This window comes from Notothenia rossii, assembly GCF_949606895.1.
Source record: "Notothenia rossii genome assembly, chromosome: 9".
NCBI lineage: Eukaryota > Metazoa > Chordata > Actinopteri > Perciformes > Nototheniidae > Notothenia > Notothenia rossii.
The window spans coordinates 11086412-11101257 of record NC_136907.1 but is presented as its reverse complement, the minus strand read 5'-3'; the positions used below and the strand labels follow the sequence as shown (position 1 = coordinate 11101257).

The window sequence follows — 14846 nt, the reverse complement described above, 5'->3', positions numbered from 1 at the left end:
TGTCTCCATCATTGCCCACATGTGCGTTGAAGTCTCCCAGCAAGATTAAAGAGTCCCCTTCAGGAGCCCCATACAGGACTCTTTCCAGGGTCTCCAAGAAGGCCGTATACTCTGAACTGCTGTTGGGTGCATAAGCACACACAACAGTCAGAGTTTTCCCCCCCATAACCCGCAGGCGTAGGGAGGCAACCCTCTCGTCCACTGGGGTAGACTCCAACAACGAAGCACCCAACCGGGGACTTGTGAGTATCCCCACACCCGCCCGGCGCCTCACACCTTGAGCAACTCCGGAGAAGAATAGAGTCCAACCCCTATCCAGAAGTAAGGTTCCAGAGCCGACGCTGTGCGTAGAGGTGAGCCCAACCAGATCCAACTGGTAACGCTCCACCTCCCGCACAAGCTCCGACTCCTTCCCCCCCAGAGAGGTGACGTTCCACGTCCCCAAAGCCAGCTTCTGTCGCCCGGGTCTGGTCCGTCGAGACCCTCTGCCTTCACTGCCACCCTTCTGGCAGCGCACCCGACCCCATCGCTGTTTCCCGTAGGTGGTGGGCCCGCGGGACGGAGAAGCGGAGGTGTTGCCCACGTCGCCTTTTCGGGCTGTGCCCGGCCGGGCTCCGTGGCAAGCCCGGCCACCAGACGCTCGCCGACGAGTCCTCCTTCTGGGCCTGGCTCCAGAAGGGGACCCCGGGCTTCCTCCGGGCCGGGTATCCTCACTTCGTGTGTCGTCTTTCATGAGGTCTTTTGAACCAATCTTAGTCTGGCCCCTTGCCTGAGACCAATTTGCCATGGGAGACCCTACCAGGAACACAAGGTTCCAGACAACACAGCCCCCAGGTTCATCAGGGCACACAAACCTCTCTACCACGGTAAGGTGCTGGTTCTTCAGAATCATCAAATGTGTCTTGGTTAAATTGTAGAGATCTATGATGACTGATATGCTTTTTAACAGTGTATACCTAAACACACAATACCACAATATCATGGTGAATCCATAATGGTACGGTGTTGCCTCAAGGCAACATTTACAATTGACCGTAATGGTAGGGGAGAGCGGGGTAATGTGGGACACCGGGTAATGTGAGACACCCGCTGTAACTAGGCAAAGAAACAAATTTGCGGTCATGTGACCATAATGTTTTCAAGCCCCTCCCACCCCCCACTTGTCATGAAGGAGAAGTTGGTGCTGGTTCTGTGGTAAGTATTTTTTTTCACAAAAATGTGTTTGTTGCATGCAAAAGTAAATTTTCTTACTGCGAACGTAATCAACTGTAGTATCAAAGCAAATTGATTCAGGTTGAAAAACTTATATCATACATGTTGATGAACTTCCAACATATAAAACCATGTGATTGATGCTAGTTAAAGATTAGCCTGAATTGCCTAGAGATGTTGTTTTTTCTAAAATGGTGGCTGTGGGGTAAAGTGAGACAGATGCTGTGGGGTAAAGTGAGACGCTGACTCACTTTAGCCCGACATGAAGCACAAGTTAAGTTTAGTCTTATATATATTTTAGTGTAATATTACAATACATATGTTTTAATTTTAATGTCATAAACATTGTAGAAAAGTCATCATGCCAAGACGATACATCAGGAAGACAGCTTGGGGCCAAACACCCCTCACAGAGATGGAGAGTGCAGCTGCAGAGGTCATGCAAGGAAAGAAGTCCTTAAGACAAGCAGGAAAGGAAAGAAATATCGACAAGACAACCCTCCAAAGATTCATTAAGAAAATAGAGAAAGGGAGAGTTAAATCAGTAGCCTGGGGTGCAGTAGCTGAGGCAAAAAGAATACTGACAGATGAGATGGAGGAGGAGCTTGCCCAACATTTAAAACAACTGGCTGACCAGTTCCATGGCCTTGCTCCAGTTAAGTGCCGTGAACTGGCATTTGAATATGCAGACAAAAACCATATCCCTGTCCCTGCCAATTGGATGGAGAAACAATGTGCAGGTAGGCTAGGGTGCGCAAGAGATCACATGATTCTGTAGGTCAACTTAGGCCAACTGATCTTGCCACAAAGCTTATCTTATAATAACGAATTGTCCACTCTTTAGGAGTAGAGTGGTTTGGCAGCTTTCTAGCCCGTCGCCATCTCTTTGTCCGAACTCCGGAGGCAACATCCCTGGGAAGGGCTACAGCCTTCAATAAGACTACAGTGGGGGAGTTCTTTACAAATCTGGCTGTAGTGATGGACAGGTGACAGAATTAATTCTTTAGTTGCAAATGTTTTATGGAGGCTTTACCTGTATGATTTGGTTTTGATTCTGATAAGGTTCTTCCCTTGCCTCTCTTCTTTAACAGACACACATGTCCTCCACACATGATTTACAATGTGGATAAAACAGGCGTCTTTACAGTACAAAAGCCACGGCAGGTAAGCTACTAGAGAGCAGCAGACTGATACTGAGTGGCTTGTGATAATGACCAGCTAGCTATTGGCAGAATGCTGAAACTAATGCTATTAGCAATGTTGTGAGCCTGTGAACTAGAAAAAAATGAATGGACTGCAACAAAATAAAATGTACCTTTAGACCAATAGTAGCCTACTGATTGCACATGCCATTGATTCTAAACTTTCTACTTGATTCAGGTTGTGACAGAGAAAGGGAAAAAGCAAGTTGGTTCTATCACATCAGCTGAGAGAGGAGAACTGGTGACTGTGGTGTGTGCAGTGAATGCTGCTGGGAATGCCATACCTCCCATGTTTGTCTTCCCCAGAGTTAGGTTTAAGGACGACTTCATGATAGGAGCACCTCCAGGAGCCAAAGGTGCCTCCACCAGAACAGGATGGATGAACGAAGACACCTGGCCTGAGTTCCTCGATCACTTGATAAAGCACACTAAGTGCACTCCTGACCATCCCATGCTGCTAATCCTGGATAATCTGAGAGCTCACATCTCACTCAAGGCAGTGGAGAAAGCAAAGAGTAATGGTATTGTTCTGCTCACCCTCCCACCCCACACATCCCATCGCTTGCAGCCTCTCGACGTGACGGTGTATGGCCCGTTCAAGACCCTATACAGCCGAGCTCTTGATGGGTGGATGAGATCTAACCCTGGCAAAATAGTCTCCATATATCAGATTGCAGGATTTGTGAAGGAGGCCTTCTTGTCAGCAGTGACACCACGCAATATCACCTCTGGCTTCAAGTCCACTGGGATCTTCCCATATAACAGAGATATTTTCCCTGAGGAGGCGTTTGCACCATCCATGGTGTCAGACCGGCCAAACCCTGAGCTGCGGCCTGCATCCACTGGTCCATCCACTTCAGATGATCCGGATGGTCCACGGCCTGCAGATGATCCACCCCCTGCAGATGAACCACCTGCTGCAGATGCTATTCCACTCGCTGATGCTATTCCATCCACTTTGCATGGTCCACATGGATGTGCCTCGCCAGCTGTCTCACGACCTGGATATGTGTCTCCTCAGGAAATCATACCACTTCCAAAATGTCCCCCCAGAGGACAAACAAAATGAAAGCGTGTGAAGACAGCCATCTTAACAGATACTCCAGAGAAGCAAATCATAGAACAGGCTTATGAAGAGAGACAAAAGAAACTAGCAGGGAAAAAGCAAAATAGCAAAGAAAAGGGAAAACCGAAAAAGAAGGCACCCAAGAAGAAAATCATAGATAGCAGCTCGGAGGAGAGTGATGACCCTGTCCCATTTGAGGATGATTTTGAGAGCTCTGAAGATGAGAGGAGTGACCCCGGAAACAAAGATCTGTCCGTGGGTGACTTCGTCCTCGTCAACTTTGCCACAAAACACCGAAGTATCCGTTATGTTGGCATGGTTGAGAAGGTTGAGGGGGATGAAATACTAACCCAATTCCTCAGAAAAATCCAGGGAAACAACAGAGAGTGGGAGAGACCCACGTTTGCTATGAAAGAAAAGGATGTGGCACATGTTCCTAAAGGTGATGTGGTGAAGAAGCTGCCTCAACCTAATAGGCTTGGAGGAACAACACGGAGAGAGCAACTGTTCACCTTTCCCTGTAACCTTCAGGGCTGGAATGTAGAGTAGGCCTTGTTTAAATATGCGGCTGATGTTCATATCATCATGTTCTAATCTAACTGGTTAAATGGTTAATTGAATGTTTATTAAAGCACTTTGAAATATATTATGTTGTATTTGACTTTGTTTGGAGTTACTTTGTTTAAAAAATGTGCTAAATTGACCAATCCCCATGATTATGTTGCGCATCCGACATTAGTTTTGGAATGTGTGGTTGTCAATCTATCTGTCAGGATTCTAACTGTTACAACATGTGTTGTTTTTGTAGTTTAAAAGTGGAAAAGGTAAGTGGTTCACTTTACCCCCTTGATTTCTCTAGTCTGTCTCAGTTCACCCCTTAGCTGGGGTAAAGTGAGACACAAGACCACTTTTTAAAAAACAATCATATTTTCACTGCCCTTTGTCCTGAAGACATTCTGATCATTTCCAGTGCTAGGAAACATCCTGAATTAATGGGAAATGTGTAAATTTTACTGATATATCATTTTAGCTCGCCTACAGGAGAGCAAATGTAAAAAATGTCTCACATTACCCCGCTCTCCCCTACGATGTTGCCAGGCAACATTTGCATTTTAAAAAGTTTCCATTACCCAATTAGCAAATTAAGTACATGAAACTATTAGAAATTAAGGTTTACTAACCTATTATTGTGAATACATTTTTTTCCAGAAAGAAATGCGCAGGAAATGACGTTTTTAGACACATTTCTTAGAGAGAAATGGCTGAGCTGATCCTTGTGAGAAAGGCGGCAAACAGGGTCTGGAGGCAACATCATACCAAAGGGTTAAAAAACTTGAAAGCAATAAAATGTTTAACATGTGCTCACTTTCTAAATGTTTCTGAACTGTATTTAAAATAAAATACCAATCATGACTGGCTCTTGGTTCCCTTTATTTAATTGATATTAAATTAGTTCATGTTAAACTGTGGATATAAATAATGATAAAAGAGAGATAGCTTTCACTTGTTTTCACTTTGTGCGCCAGTCCAAACACACCGGCGGAGGATTTCTATCTCGTGGCTTCCTGACTCTTTGCTCTCGCCGCATCGCCCGCAGGCTGTGCAGTGGGCAGTGATAGCAGCAGCAGCGGTAACAGGGCCCTCCCTCTGTCTCTGCAGATAAATACTCGCAGCCTGTCTATTCCCAGGCATGGATGACGGTTGCACTCAGACATGGCTCTGCGACATTATACCCTCGACTTCAAGCTCTCAACGGCAGGTAAAACGAGTGCGATTAGCGGCTTAATGCAGTCAATTCATTCTGGTTACATTCAGTGCATCAGGGCTGCATGCTAGCTCGTTGGCTACCATGCTAATACCTGCTAGTCTATCACTGCCCTTCAAAACAGAAACGCGGTATTGATTTTGATGAAACGAGGCTGATACTGGCATATACATAAACACTATTTGACAAGTGGGGGTTAAAGCTTAACGTTATTATAGGTTAAACATTGAATCTTAATGTCATATGCATGGTGGTGTGTTAGACGCATAGGTTAGACGTTAGTTTTATTCAGTCTCCGAATAGAAGCCCCTCTGGCTAACAGTATGAATAAAGTATGCTGCTCAAGTCAGCTCTGTCGCACAGGAAGTGGCGCATTTTCACCCATTTTTGTAGTTTTTATGTGTTGATCTAAAACTATGTAAAGGTGAGCAGTGTGCTAATACCGAACAGGAGATGTGTGCCGAGCTCTTAAACCGCAGTCAGACGAGCATTAACCTAGTTTGCCTTTAAATAGCACTTCCAGGGAAAGTTACCTAGGTCACCAATAATAATGTGGAAATAAACATGTTTTTCTATAATTGGGTTTTGAATCACATGATGGCACATTGCAAAAATATTAATACTTATTTAAAATAAAAGCAGTATTTTTAATGTCTTCGTAAATAAAATATACAAAACTGTTAGAACAAAACATGCCCAATCTAACAGCTTCATCTATAGCAATATAAATCTAATTATTTTAGTAGTTCTTGATTTGAAAATGAAGTAGACTTTCCTTCTGATGTTTTTACAATATATTAAACAACCATAAATAAGGGATTATCCAGCCATGTTAAGTATTATAGAACACTGTCATTGTTATTCTTACCAGATAAGTTGTACTTTTAGTTGATCCATATAACTATTTTGTTAATAATACTTTTACTTGAGTAATACTTTTACTTGAGTATTACTATGAATGGCATTTTTATAAAGCATTTAATAAAGGATCTCGGTACTTCTTTTACCACTGATTTACAGAATGTTTAAAGTGAGTCAATTATTTTTTATTTTTTTATTGTTCTTCATCTCTTTTCCCAGTTGACTCTGCTACGACAGTCCCTCACCTACTGTCCATATTTCATGAACAGGAAATGACCGAGACTGTCCATGAAACAAATGGACATGGATACCTCGGTACTTTTGTAGGCAAGAATGGCCGGTAAGGAACAGCGTTTTCTGCCAAACAAAAGCTTTGTGTTTTCCTTGTGACTGCGGCATAAATGCAGGAGTTTACAGAAACATCTCAGAGTTGTCATTACAAAATATTAGATTTTATTACTACCACATGGAACCTGTAGTTTCATTGTAAATATCATCCGGGGATGCTTATATTTAGCTTACCATTTGGAAATGAACAAGTGGAATTATTGGGCTAGGCTTTGTTTGTATTTGTAAGTCTATCCTACATATATAGAGATGTGTAGTTTTTAGTTTCCCCAGTTTTTCTATTTGGCATACTGAGCCCACTGATGGTCAGCAGATCTGGTTAAGTGGATGTATCGATGCTTCCACTGTGAAAACGTGTCCTCATTCAATGTCCTTTGCAAAAGAGGAAACAAAAAACCTTTCAACTCATCAGGGTGTTTTTTTTCAAATATAGATTTCCATTAGGGATGACCCTGAATTGTTGCAGTGGCTTAGAAATGTGATAATGTAGCAAAGGGTCATTGAAGTTGGGCAATATGTGGGTCCTTCATTTCTGATTTGATCTAGAATAGCTTTAAATGAATCATGATATATTTATCCTGTTTAATTACAAATAACCATTTTTAAAAAGTACACAGTCAAAGAAAACATTTATTAATCAGTACATTCTCATCATAGCACTGAATATAATTTCAATTGTGAATGATTCTGTTTTAAATGAACTTGGGGAGGCAACAGAAGCAGCTGTTTGTGGCTCTCTTTATGTACATGCTCAGCCCTGAGTTAGTAATCAATTTAGCTAAATGTAATGTTCTTCTCACTTAACGGCTTTGTTCTAACTTTACTCTGTTACTTTTCAGGCTTGCTATTCTGCGTGTGCACTCCCACGGGCTGGTCACCGTTGATCTTCAGTGTTATGAAGGGGATAACATTGCACAACTAGACAATGTAGGTGGAAAAAATGAACAAAAAACATTGCGTAATACTTCAAAACACACAAGAAGTCCCACAATGCAGCATGTCGTGTGAGGTTTGCAACTTTTGAGCTAGGGGATGTAATAACGTTATCACTCGTAAAACGTAGATTCACATCTTAATAGCTATGCAGAAAAGCAAGTTTATACTATAAACCTTGGTTTCCAGGAAATACTATTAACTGTGTTTTGGTGTTAGAGTGCTGCCCATACATTATCCTAAAAGTTGACATTTTATTTTTCTCCATAGCTTTTAAATGCACTGGAAACAAAGCTAAAGATGATCCTAAATGGCAATATTACACGGATTAAAAGGTAAGGCTATGCCCCTTTGCTAATTTAGTTAAAAAGCAATAGCATATATTCACGGTGAAGTAGAGTTGGTTATTTCACCGCTCACCCTTCTTCCCAAGGCTCCCGGCCCTCGTACGAGGAGCAGAGGTGGACCGATACTGGCCCGCGACTGACGACAGACTGTTGGAGTACGACATGGACCAGCTGGTGTATGAAGAAGATTCTCCATACCAAAACATAAAGATATTGCACTCACAGCAGTATGGGAATGTCCTGATACTTGATGATGACATAAGTAAGTGTATACAGTGCCTGGCATGTCTGTCACACTCGAAAAAACAGATCCAGTTTGACTCCTTTAACTTATTGAAATAATTATTAAGTACACCATTCGTGTCGATTGATTCAAATGTACCAGGTCCTATTTGCATCAGTTTAAATAATCTGTGTTCCTTCCTTGCAGACTTGGCAGAGAGCGATTTGACCTACACCCAGGCCATCATGGGTAACGGAAGAGAGAGCTATGCTGGAAAAGAGGTGCTGATATTAGGAGGAGGTGATGGAGGCATCCTTTTTGAGATGGTCAAACAGAAGCCAAAGATGATCACCATGTTGGATATATCCTTTTTGTATCAATGTGTTGTGACTCTGTTTCTCTCACAGCGACTTTAATCAGTCTCTAAACTCGATCACATAAAAAGCCAGTTTTCTGTTTGGTGTTGTTCATTGTATTGTTCATCTACACTTGAATGATATTTCCTTTACAAAGTGTGCACATTGACCAGAAGGTGATAGACGCGTGCAAAAAGTACATGAGACGAACTTGTGGCAATATCCTCGACAGCCTGGAGGGAGACTGTTACCAAGTGAGTGCTGCCATCTGATGTTTGCCTCTCACTGAGCTGACAGAGGACATGTTATGCTCATTTTCAGGTTTTGGCTTTAATGTTCAAAAAAGTCTTTATTTTTCTCATACTGCCTGTGTTGCAGAACCTCTTTTCACCCTCTGTCTGAAACCAGAGCCCAGTCTGCTCTGATTGGTTAGCTGGCCGGCTCTGTTGTGATTGGTGAAGTGCTTAGCGATGCCCCGCCCCTTTAGCATATCACATGCAATGTGTTGGAGCGGTTGGAGCGCTAGCCAATATAAGTGCAAGTGTTCCATAGTGATGCCATTCTGTTACTGAAGTAAACAAAGTGTGTGGGAGAGAAACTCTCTGGAGCAAACTTTAGGATGTTAGCCTTTGCAGACCATTTACATCCACAACAACCTATACACAATACTAGAAAGGGAAAAACACAATGCGGCCTCTTTAACATCGGTGCACCTAATATATCATCCGACTGTAAACAATTTTGATAACAGATTGAGTGTTTTAAACACAGCATTGTTTCCATCCATGTTTACTTATTTGGATTGTTCTTCTAACCTGTCTTCCACCATCCTTTGTAAAACTGCATCATGTTATCAGGGTTAGGGTTAGACAAACAGGATAAGGAGAACCTGAGATTGAACTGAACTCATGTATGTTATGTATCAAGCATATCTTTCTAATGAAGTAAAGTGTGCTCTCTTTGTCTCCTGTCTGACAGATACTAGTTGAGGACTGTGTCCCTGTGTTGAGGAAGTATGTGCAGGAAGGAAAGACGTTTGATTACGTTATTAATGACCTGACTGCAATACCGATATCCACGGAGCCAGAAGAAGGTTTCTGTATTTTCTTTATAATATGTATTTTCTGTATTTATATTTTTAAATATATATTTTTTTTAAAATCCACATTTCCACTAGGCACTTTCTCTTTATTTGTGTTACATTTCTGAAACATAATATTAATAATTAGGCTGTATTTGTATACACTAGGTGCAGCATATAGTGCTTTCACAACATGGCACACATTATACATTTCAACAGAAAAATGAATTACATTTAGGTTAAAGGAAGTGCTGTGCAACGATTACAATGTTTCTCAACTTAAACATTAATTAATTGAATCCAATCAAATATCAAACCAAAGCTATTTGCACACATGCAGCATAAAACCAACAGTTCAAGGAATATAAGGGGGTAAAAAAGCTATGATAACAAAAAAGGTAGAATAAGTAATGATTCAAAAGTTGACAAAACACTTAATTTTTGTGGAGTCAGTAATACCTGGAAGTAGAAATGTGGAATGTATAAACCCTGACTATTTTTAACTAAGGAGTATTGGTTTGTATACAAAAAAAAGTTTGTTTATAAAAGGAAGACCTGTCTAACATGTTTTACCTATGAGCTCAGAACAGTCTCATAATACACACATGCACATAGAAGGATTCACACTTGTATTTCCGCATCCACACTTGTGTTTTTCAATGCACACACAAATGTGTTCCGTTTCATATGCATGCAAATAAAATCCAAACACAGAAAAAAGTTTTACATATGTATTTTTGATCCACACATATTTTTTTTCCGTTTAAATCCCCTGAACCTGCAAACACAAACCGCTTTCTGTGCACGGATCGCTGTGCATTCGTGTGTGGGTTTTTTGAGACTCCCCTGACGCTCGCCCGATTCGTACTTGTAATTTCTCTCATCTATAGCCAATCAGATGTCCCCCACGAGGGTAGGATTTATTGCGTTCATGGCACTTCATATGCATTTCGCGCTGTCCGGTCAGCTCGCTAAACAGAGGGCGGAGCATCAGGTGATCATGCAGAGCTGCCTGTCTCCGTCAGACTCAGCAGCTGATCTGATCTCTCTCTCGCGTCCAGTTACACTTCACTCGCGTTTATGTCCATATCGATCAGATCCAGCTCTCCTGATCGGCCTTTATAGAGAGCACCGATCAAACTATTTAGAGTGAATATCGGCCGATAATGACCGGCGGGGCTCCCCCCGTTGACAGTTCACTGTCTAGCACTGGCTTCGTAGTGCACTGATCGATTAGGCTAAGCCAGGGGTCGGCAACTCCTGGCACGCGGGCCAGCATTGGCACGCGGCACCGTAACCAGTGGCACACTAGGAATAAGTGGAATAAGTGTGCAAAAATATTTAAATTGTATTTTCGGATCCTGAACGAGACCGCCGCCAGAGCGCGTCTCCCCGTTACCTGCAGAAGGAATCCATGCACGCAACGCAGCCCCGCTCTCTTTATCTCCAGGTGACTTTCTGCCGCTTTCCTCCGTGGTGCAGTGCTGATCGTTTCACCACGGAGGAAAGCACTTCACTAATTCCAGTACCCATAAGGAGCTGTACATATGACGCAGTTTTTGCGTGGCTGTGTCTTTAGTTGAAAGCCCAGTGGCGATCTGCTCATCTCTCATCGAAATAATATGCTACAAAGGGGCGGACTGGCCATCTGTGTGTTGAACTTTCCTGTCGGCTCCCAGACCGTAGTCGAGGAGGGAAGAAGCAACAAGCTTCAGGTTCAATAACCCACTTTAGCTTCAATGACTGGAGAGAGGCGAGCTCTTCTTGGGAGGCCGTTGCATTTATTTAGCTGTTCTTCTGTTTCACAAAATACATCACAGACCTCTGTTTTTCTGCTTCCTCGTTTCACTTCCAGAAACACGTTCCCTCACTCCTGCTCTACCATCCACAAACACACATGCACAAGCCACACCCCTCTCTCTCTCTCTCTCTCTCTCTCTCTCTCTCTCTCTCTTAAAGGGACAGCGATCTCATCTAACTCTGACTCCTAATATCAGAACATGTGTGTTCTGGAGAATCACAGAACGGACGATCGTCCTTATTATTATGCCGTTTAAACCAATTATTTAAATGTATTTGTTAAATTCGGCATCATGTAAGTTGCGCTGACAGGTCCACACACTGCTTCCCCGCAGCGAGGCTCCCCCGCCCTCCTGCTGATAGTTGACGAGCGTCAAGCTCCTCAACCCACCCCCCCCCCCCCCCCCCCCCCCCCCCGTTGATAATTCTCGATCGTCGGCACGCTGATAACAATTTTTTTTTAAATGGCACTTCATATCAAAAAGGTTGCCGACCCCTGGGCTAAGCTGACCTGTAGCTGCTCCCTCCACACTCACAACAACTTAATACAGACATAAATAAAGCAGTTGTATTCGCCATACAGGAAACACACATTTAAAACGGTTTTGCCTGCCGTTTTTATGTACACACAAGCGTTCAGCGTTCGGAAAGTGGCGCTGTACCTTAATAATATAAAGGCTTGTATTTGCATGCATTTCCTGTTCGAAAAGTGGCAATGTACTGAGAGTGGAGGTGTCCTGAGATTAGCTCCATGGACCTGTCAGCTCCGGACTGCACAAAATGCGTACATGAAGCGCTACGTCATGAACGCAATAAATCTACCCCTCGTGAGGGCGCGCTCATGCGATTGGCTTAGAATTGAGGAGACATCTGATTGGCTATAGATAGAAAAAATGACAGGTACGAATCGGCTGACCGTCGGGGGAGTCTCAAAAAACCCACACACGAATGCACAGCGATCCATGCACAGAAAGCGGTTTGTGTTTGCAGGTGCAGCGGTTTTAAACGGAAAACAAATATGTGTGGATCAAAAATACACATTTAAAACTTTTTTCTGTATTTGGACTTTATTTACATGTATATGAAACGGAACACATTTGTGTGTGCATTGAAAAACACAAGTGTGGATCATAAAATACAAGTGTGAATCCTTCTGTGTGCATGTGTGTATTATGAGACTCTTCTGAGCCCATATTTACCAGCTAGTCAACCTTCACGCTGTTGTGTTGCCTATTTTCATTCCTTTGGTGTTACGTAAATGATCTGAGCTTGTTGACCTGGTGTCTGAGCCTCTTATCTGCTTGTTGCAGACTCTACATGGGACTTCCTGCGTCTCATCTTAGATCTTTCAATAAAAGTCTTGCATCCCTCGGGGAAATATTTCACACAGGTGAGTCGCTTTTTTTAATCAACTGCTGATAATGTTGTGTAATTATTTCTTCTGAAAACTTGTATAGCACCTAGAGTCATATTTCAATCTGAAGTGATTGCATTTTCTTATTCCATGTTTTTTTTTAATCGTTGATGAAACAGTCTGATATCATATTTAGAGAATGGCATGCTCCGTATCTCACGATATAATGTAGTTTCACATTTTCACAAAGTAATATTTCATCACATTGGACAAATGTCAACAAGTGGCAAATGCATCTTATTATTTGATTGCAGCCAAGCATCGTAACCCACCACTCCCACTTAACACCTTCCATTTGTGTTTAGGAAGAATCCATATCTACAGCACGTGTGTCCCGTGACATTTATTTTTTCTTGTGCCACCTGTCACCAGGGTAACGCACAGACCATGACGGAGGCACTGCGTCTGTATGAAGAACAGCTGAAGAAGCTCTCGTGTCCTGTGGGGTTCTCTAAAGAGGTGGTGTGTGTGCCCTCCTACTTGGAGCAGTATCCTTTCATCAGTATTTGGAAATGTTGATGTTTTTAATTATGCTCATGATAAATGTGGTGTTCATATACCATTGCAACAACAATCCAATATTTTTGTATTATACCTTATTTCTGTCTTAATACCTATATTTCTGTAGCTTTGGACCTTATTTCTATCGGTAATAATGATATACTAGTTATTTGCAGTGATCTGATGGCTTTTTGTAGTGTCTGTTCGATCCTATGATGTTATCAAAACCAATAGAAATGAGAAGCCAAGTTGAGTTAAAAATTGTTTATATATTTGTGAATGGGCAAATGCTGTCCTATTTTGTTGTGTACAATCCTTAATTCCATTGTGTCAGATGGGTTTTCTACTCTGTATGGAAGAAGTAAAGACCAACAAGTTTCTCTGCTTGAATCCCCATCAGCTGGAATGTGAACGCTCCTCCCATTTCTGCTGTAGCCTTAAAGATGTGTTCAGACTGAACGTGACATTAAAAATGAGAGGCAAGTAAGCGTTTGGGTAAGCGCAGTGTTAGGTGGGCTTTAAAAGAGTCGATTATGGAGAAATATAACGTAAATAACTGGAGCTCCACACACAAGTGGCAGTGTATGCCTGATGTGTGTGATGTGTGTGTGTGTGTGTTTGTGCCTCTCCTAACTCACTAAGGCTAACATGTACTGTAATCTGCTGGGTTTTTTTCCTTCAAAATGCTCCATCATTTTAGTCATTCAGTCTGAGCACATCTCAAGGGGTACAATGACTGTTTTATTTTCCTGCTTTTATTGACCCCATTCTGCTCTGATCATCATTCACTTTCTTCCTGTTTTAGTTGTCTTACCATTTTTTTGCTACAACCTCTCAGTTGTATTTCGTTTGTGTTACTTGGAATGTCCATTTGCATGTTCTCCGAAGGAAACGGTTAGATGTGTAAACATTGATTTGATACACACAACTGATCGTACGACAGGCACGTGTCCTCTTGTTTTCAGACGTCTCTGCACTTGAGTTATAGGCTCATGTCGTGATGTTTAGGCTCAGCAGAGCTAAACTGAGATGCTTTTAAGCGCTGTGTTTTTTTTTTTACTGCCTCTTAAATGTGATTTGATTATTTCAGATTGTATCAAAGCAATGTGATCATGCCCAGTGAGACTGACGTGTTGAAGTCCAAATGTGTTTTAAAAGGGAAACTATTCCACCACTTTAATGCCACCTTTGTGCTTGTGCTGTTTTTATGTCATGTTCTGTTAGCACCTTTTGGGTTCCTACAATATATATTACATTTTTTTTTAATACTGTATTAGGTGCATGTAAAGGACAGTGAATGTAGCTTGCATATACAGTACACAGCACGTTTACACGTGATCAACCCTGTGGGACTCGGTTACATTTATTTATTCAATATAATTTCACCAAATGCTGTTCCACTCGAGTTCTTTTCTGTGACCTCTACAATTAAATGTGTTTTAGGGGGAAATGTGTGATTTGTTGTTATCTTTTCCAAAATAAATGTAATTGAAAACATGCCAATACAAACAATGGGTAGTAAAATAATAAGAATAATTACGTTTCAGTGTGAGCTATTAATAAAGGTTGGCACTGTATTGAAAACCAGTATGTTCTGCAACTACATATAATGGAATATGTATTAGCTATAATTGTCTTATTCAAGTAAAAATGGCCCGGAGAAAAACGTACTGGCTCCAGCTAGATGTATGAAGGTTTCCATCTGATATTGCCGAAACTACTGAACATCTGCTGAGA

The 14846-nt window shown here is 41.9% G+C and overlaps 2 protein-coding genes across 3 annotated transcripts; both read left to right on the top strand.

The window, feature by feature from the left end:
- The first annotated feature begins 1043 nt into the window (after positions 1–1043).
- Positions 1044–4559, top strand: LOC307017745 (uncharacterized protein). 2 transcript variants are annotated; one of them, XM_079647510.1, is made up of 5 exons: positions 1044–1194; positions 1564–1952; positions 2057–2198; positions 2304–2376; positions 2593–4559. In XM_079647510.1, the coding sequence occupies exons 2-5, from the start codon at positions 1574–1576 to the stop codon at positions 3481–3483; spliced, it is 1485 nt and encodes a 494-aa protein (XP_079503636.1). In that variant the 5' UTR covers positions 1044–1194; positions 1564–1573; the 3' UTR covers positions 3484–4559. The 2 variants fall into 2 exon arrangements, with proteins under 2 accessions (XP_079503636.1, XP_079503635.1); XM_079647509.1 differs by having other exon boundaries at positions 1044–1952.
- Positions 4560–4989: 430 nt separating this feature from the next.
- On the top strand, positions 4990–14686 carry sms (spermine synthase). The gene is made up of 11 exons (XM_079647523.1): positions 4990–5239; positions 6326–6446; positions 7294–7381; positions 7658–7722; positions 7821–7996; positions 8165–8312; positions 8471–8567; positions 9292–9406; positions 12505–12584; positions 12981–13096; positions 13444–14686. The coding sequence occupies exons 1-11, from the start codon at positions 5194–5196 to the stop codon at positions 13472–13474; spliced, it is 1083 nt and encodes a 360-aa protein (XP_079503649.1). The 5' UTR covers positions 4990–5193; the 3' UTR covers positions 13475–14686.
- Positions 14687–14846: the final 160 nt, after the last annotated feature.

Bases quoted from the DNA above. Each gene is read 5' to 3' on its own strand.
- LOC307017745 (XM_079647510.1), top strand. From the start codon at position 1,574: ATGCCAAGACGATACATCAGGAAGACAGCTTGGGGCCAAACACCCCTC. The intron at 2,199-2,303 runs GTGACAGAATTA...CTTCTTTAACAG, and splicing joins CTGGCTGTAGTGATGGACAG to ACACACATGTCCTCCACACA. The intron at 2,377-2,592 runs GTAAGCTACTAG...TACTTGATTCAG, and splicing joins CAGTACAAAAGCCACGGCAG to GTTGTGACAGAGAAAGGGAA.
- sms (XM_079647523.1), top strand. From the start codon at position 5,194: ATGGCTCTGCGACATTATACCCTCGACTTCAAGCTCTCAACGGCAG. The intron at 8,313-8,470 runs GTTGGATATATC...TCCTTTACAAAG, and splicing joins AAGCCAAAGATGATCACCAT to TGTGCACATTGACCAGAAGG. The intron at 8,568-9,291 runs GTGAGTGCTGCC...CCTGTCTGACAG, and splicing joins TGGAGGGAGACTGTTACCAA to ATACTAGTTGAGGACTGTGT.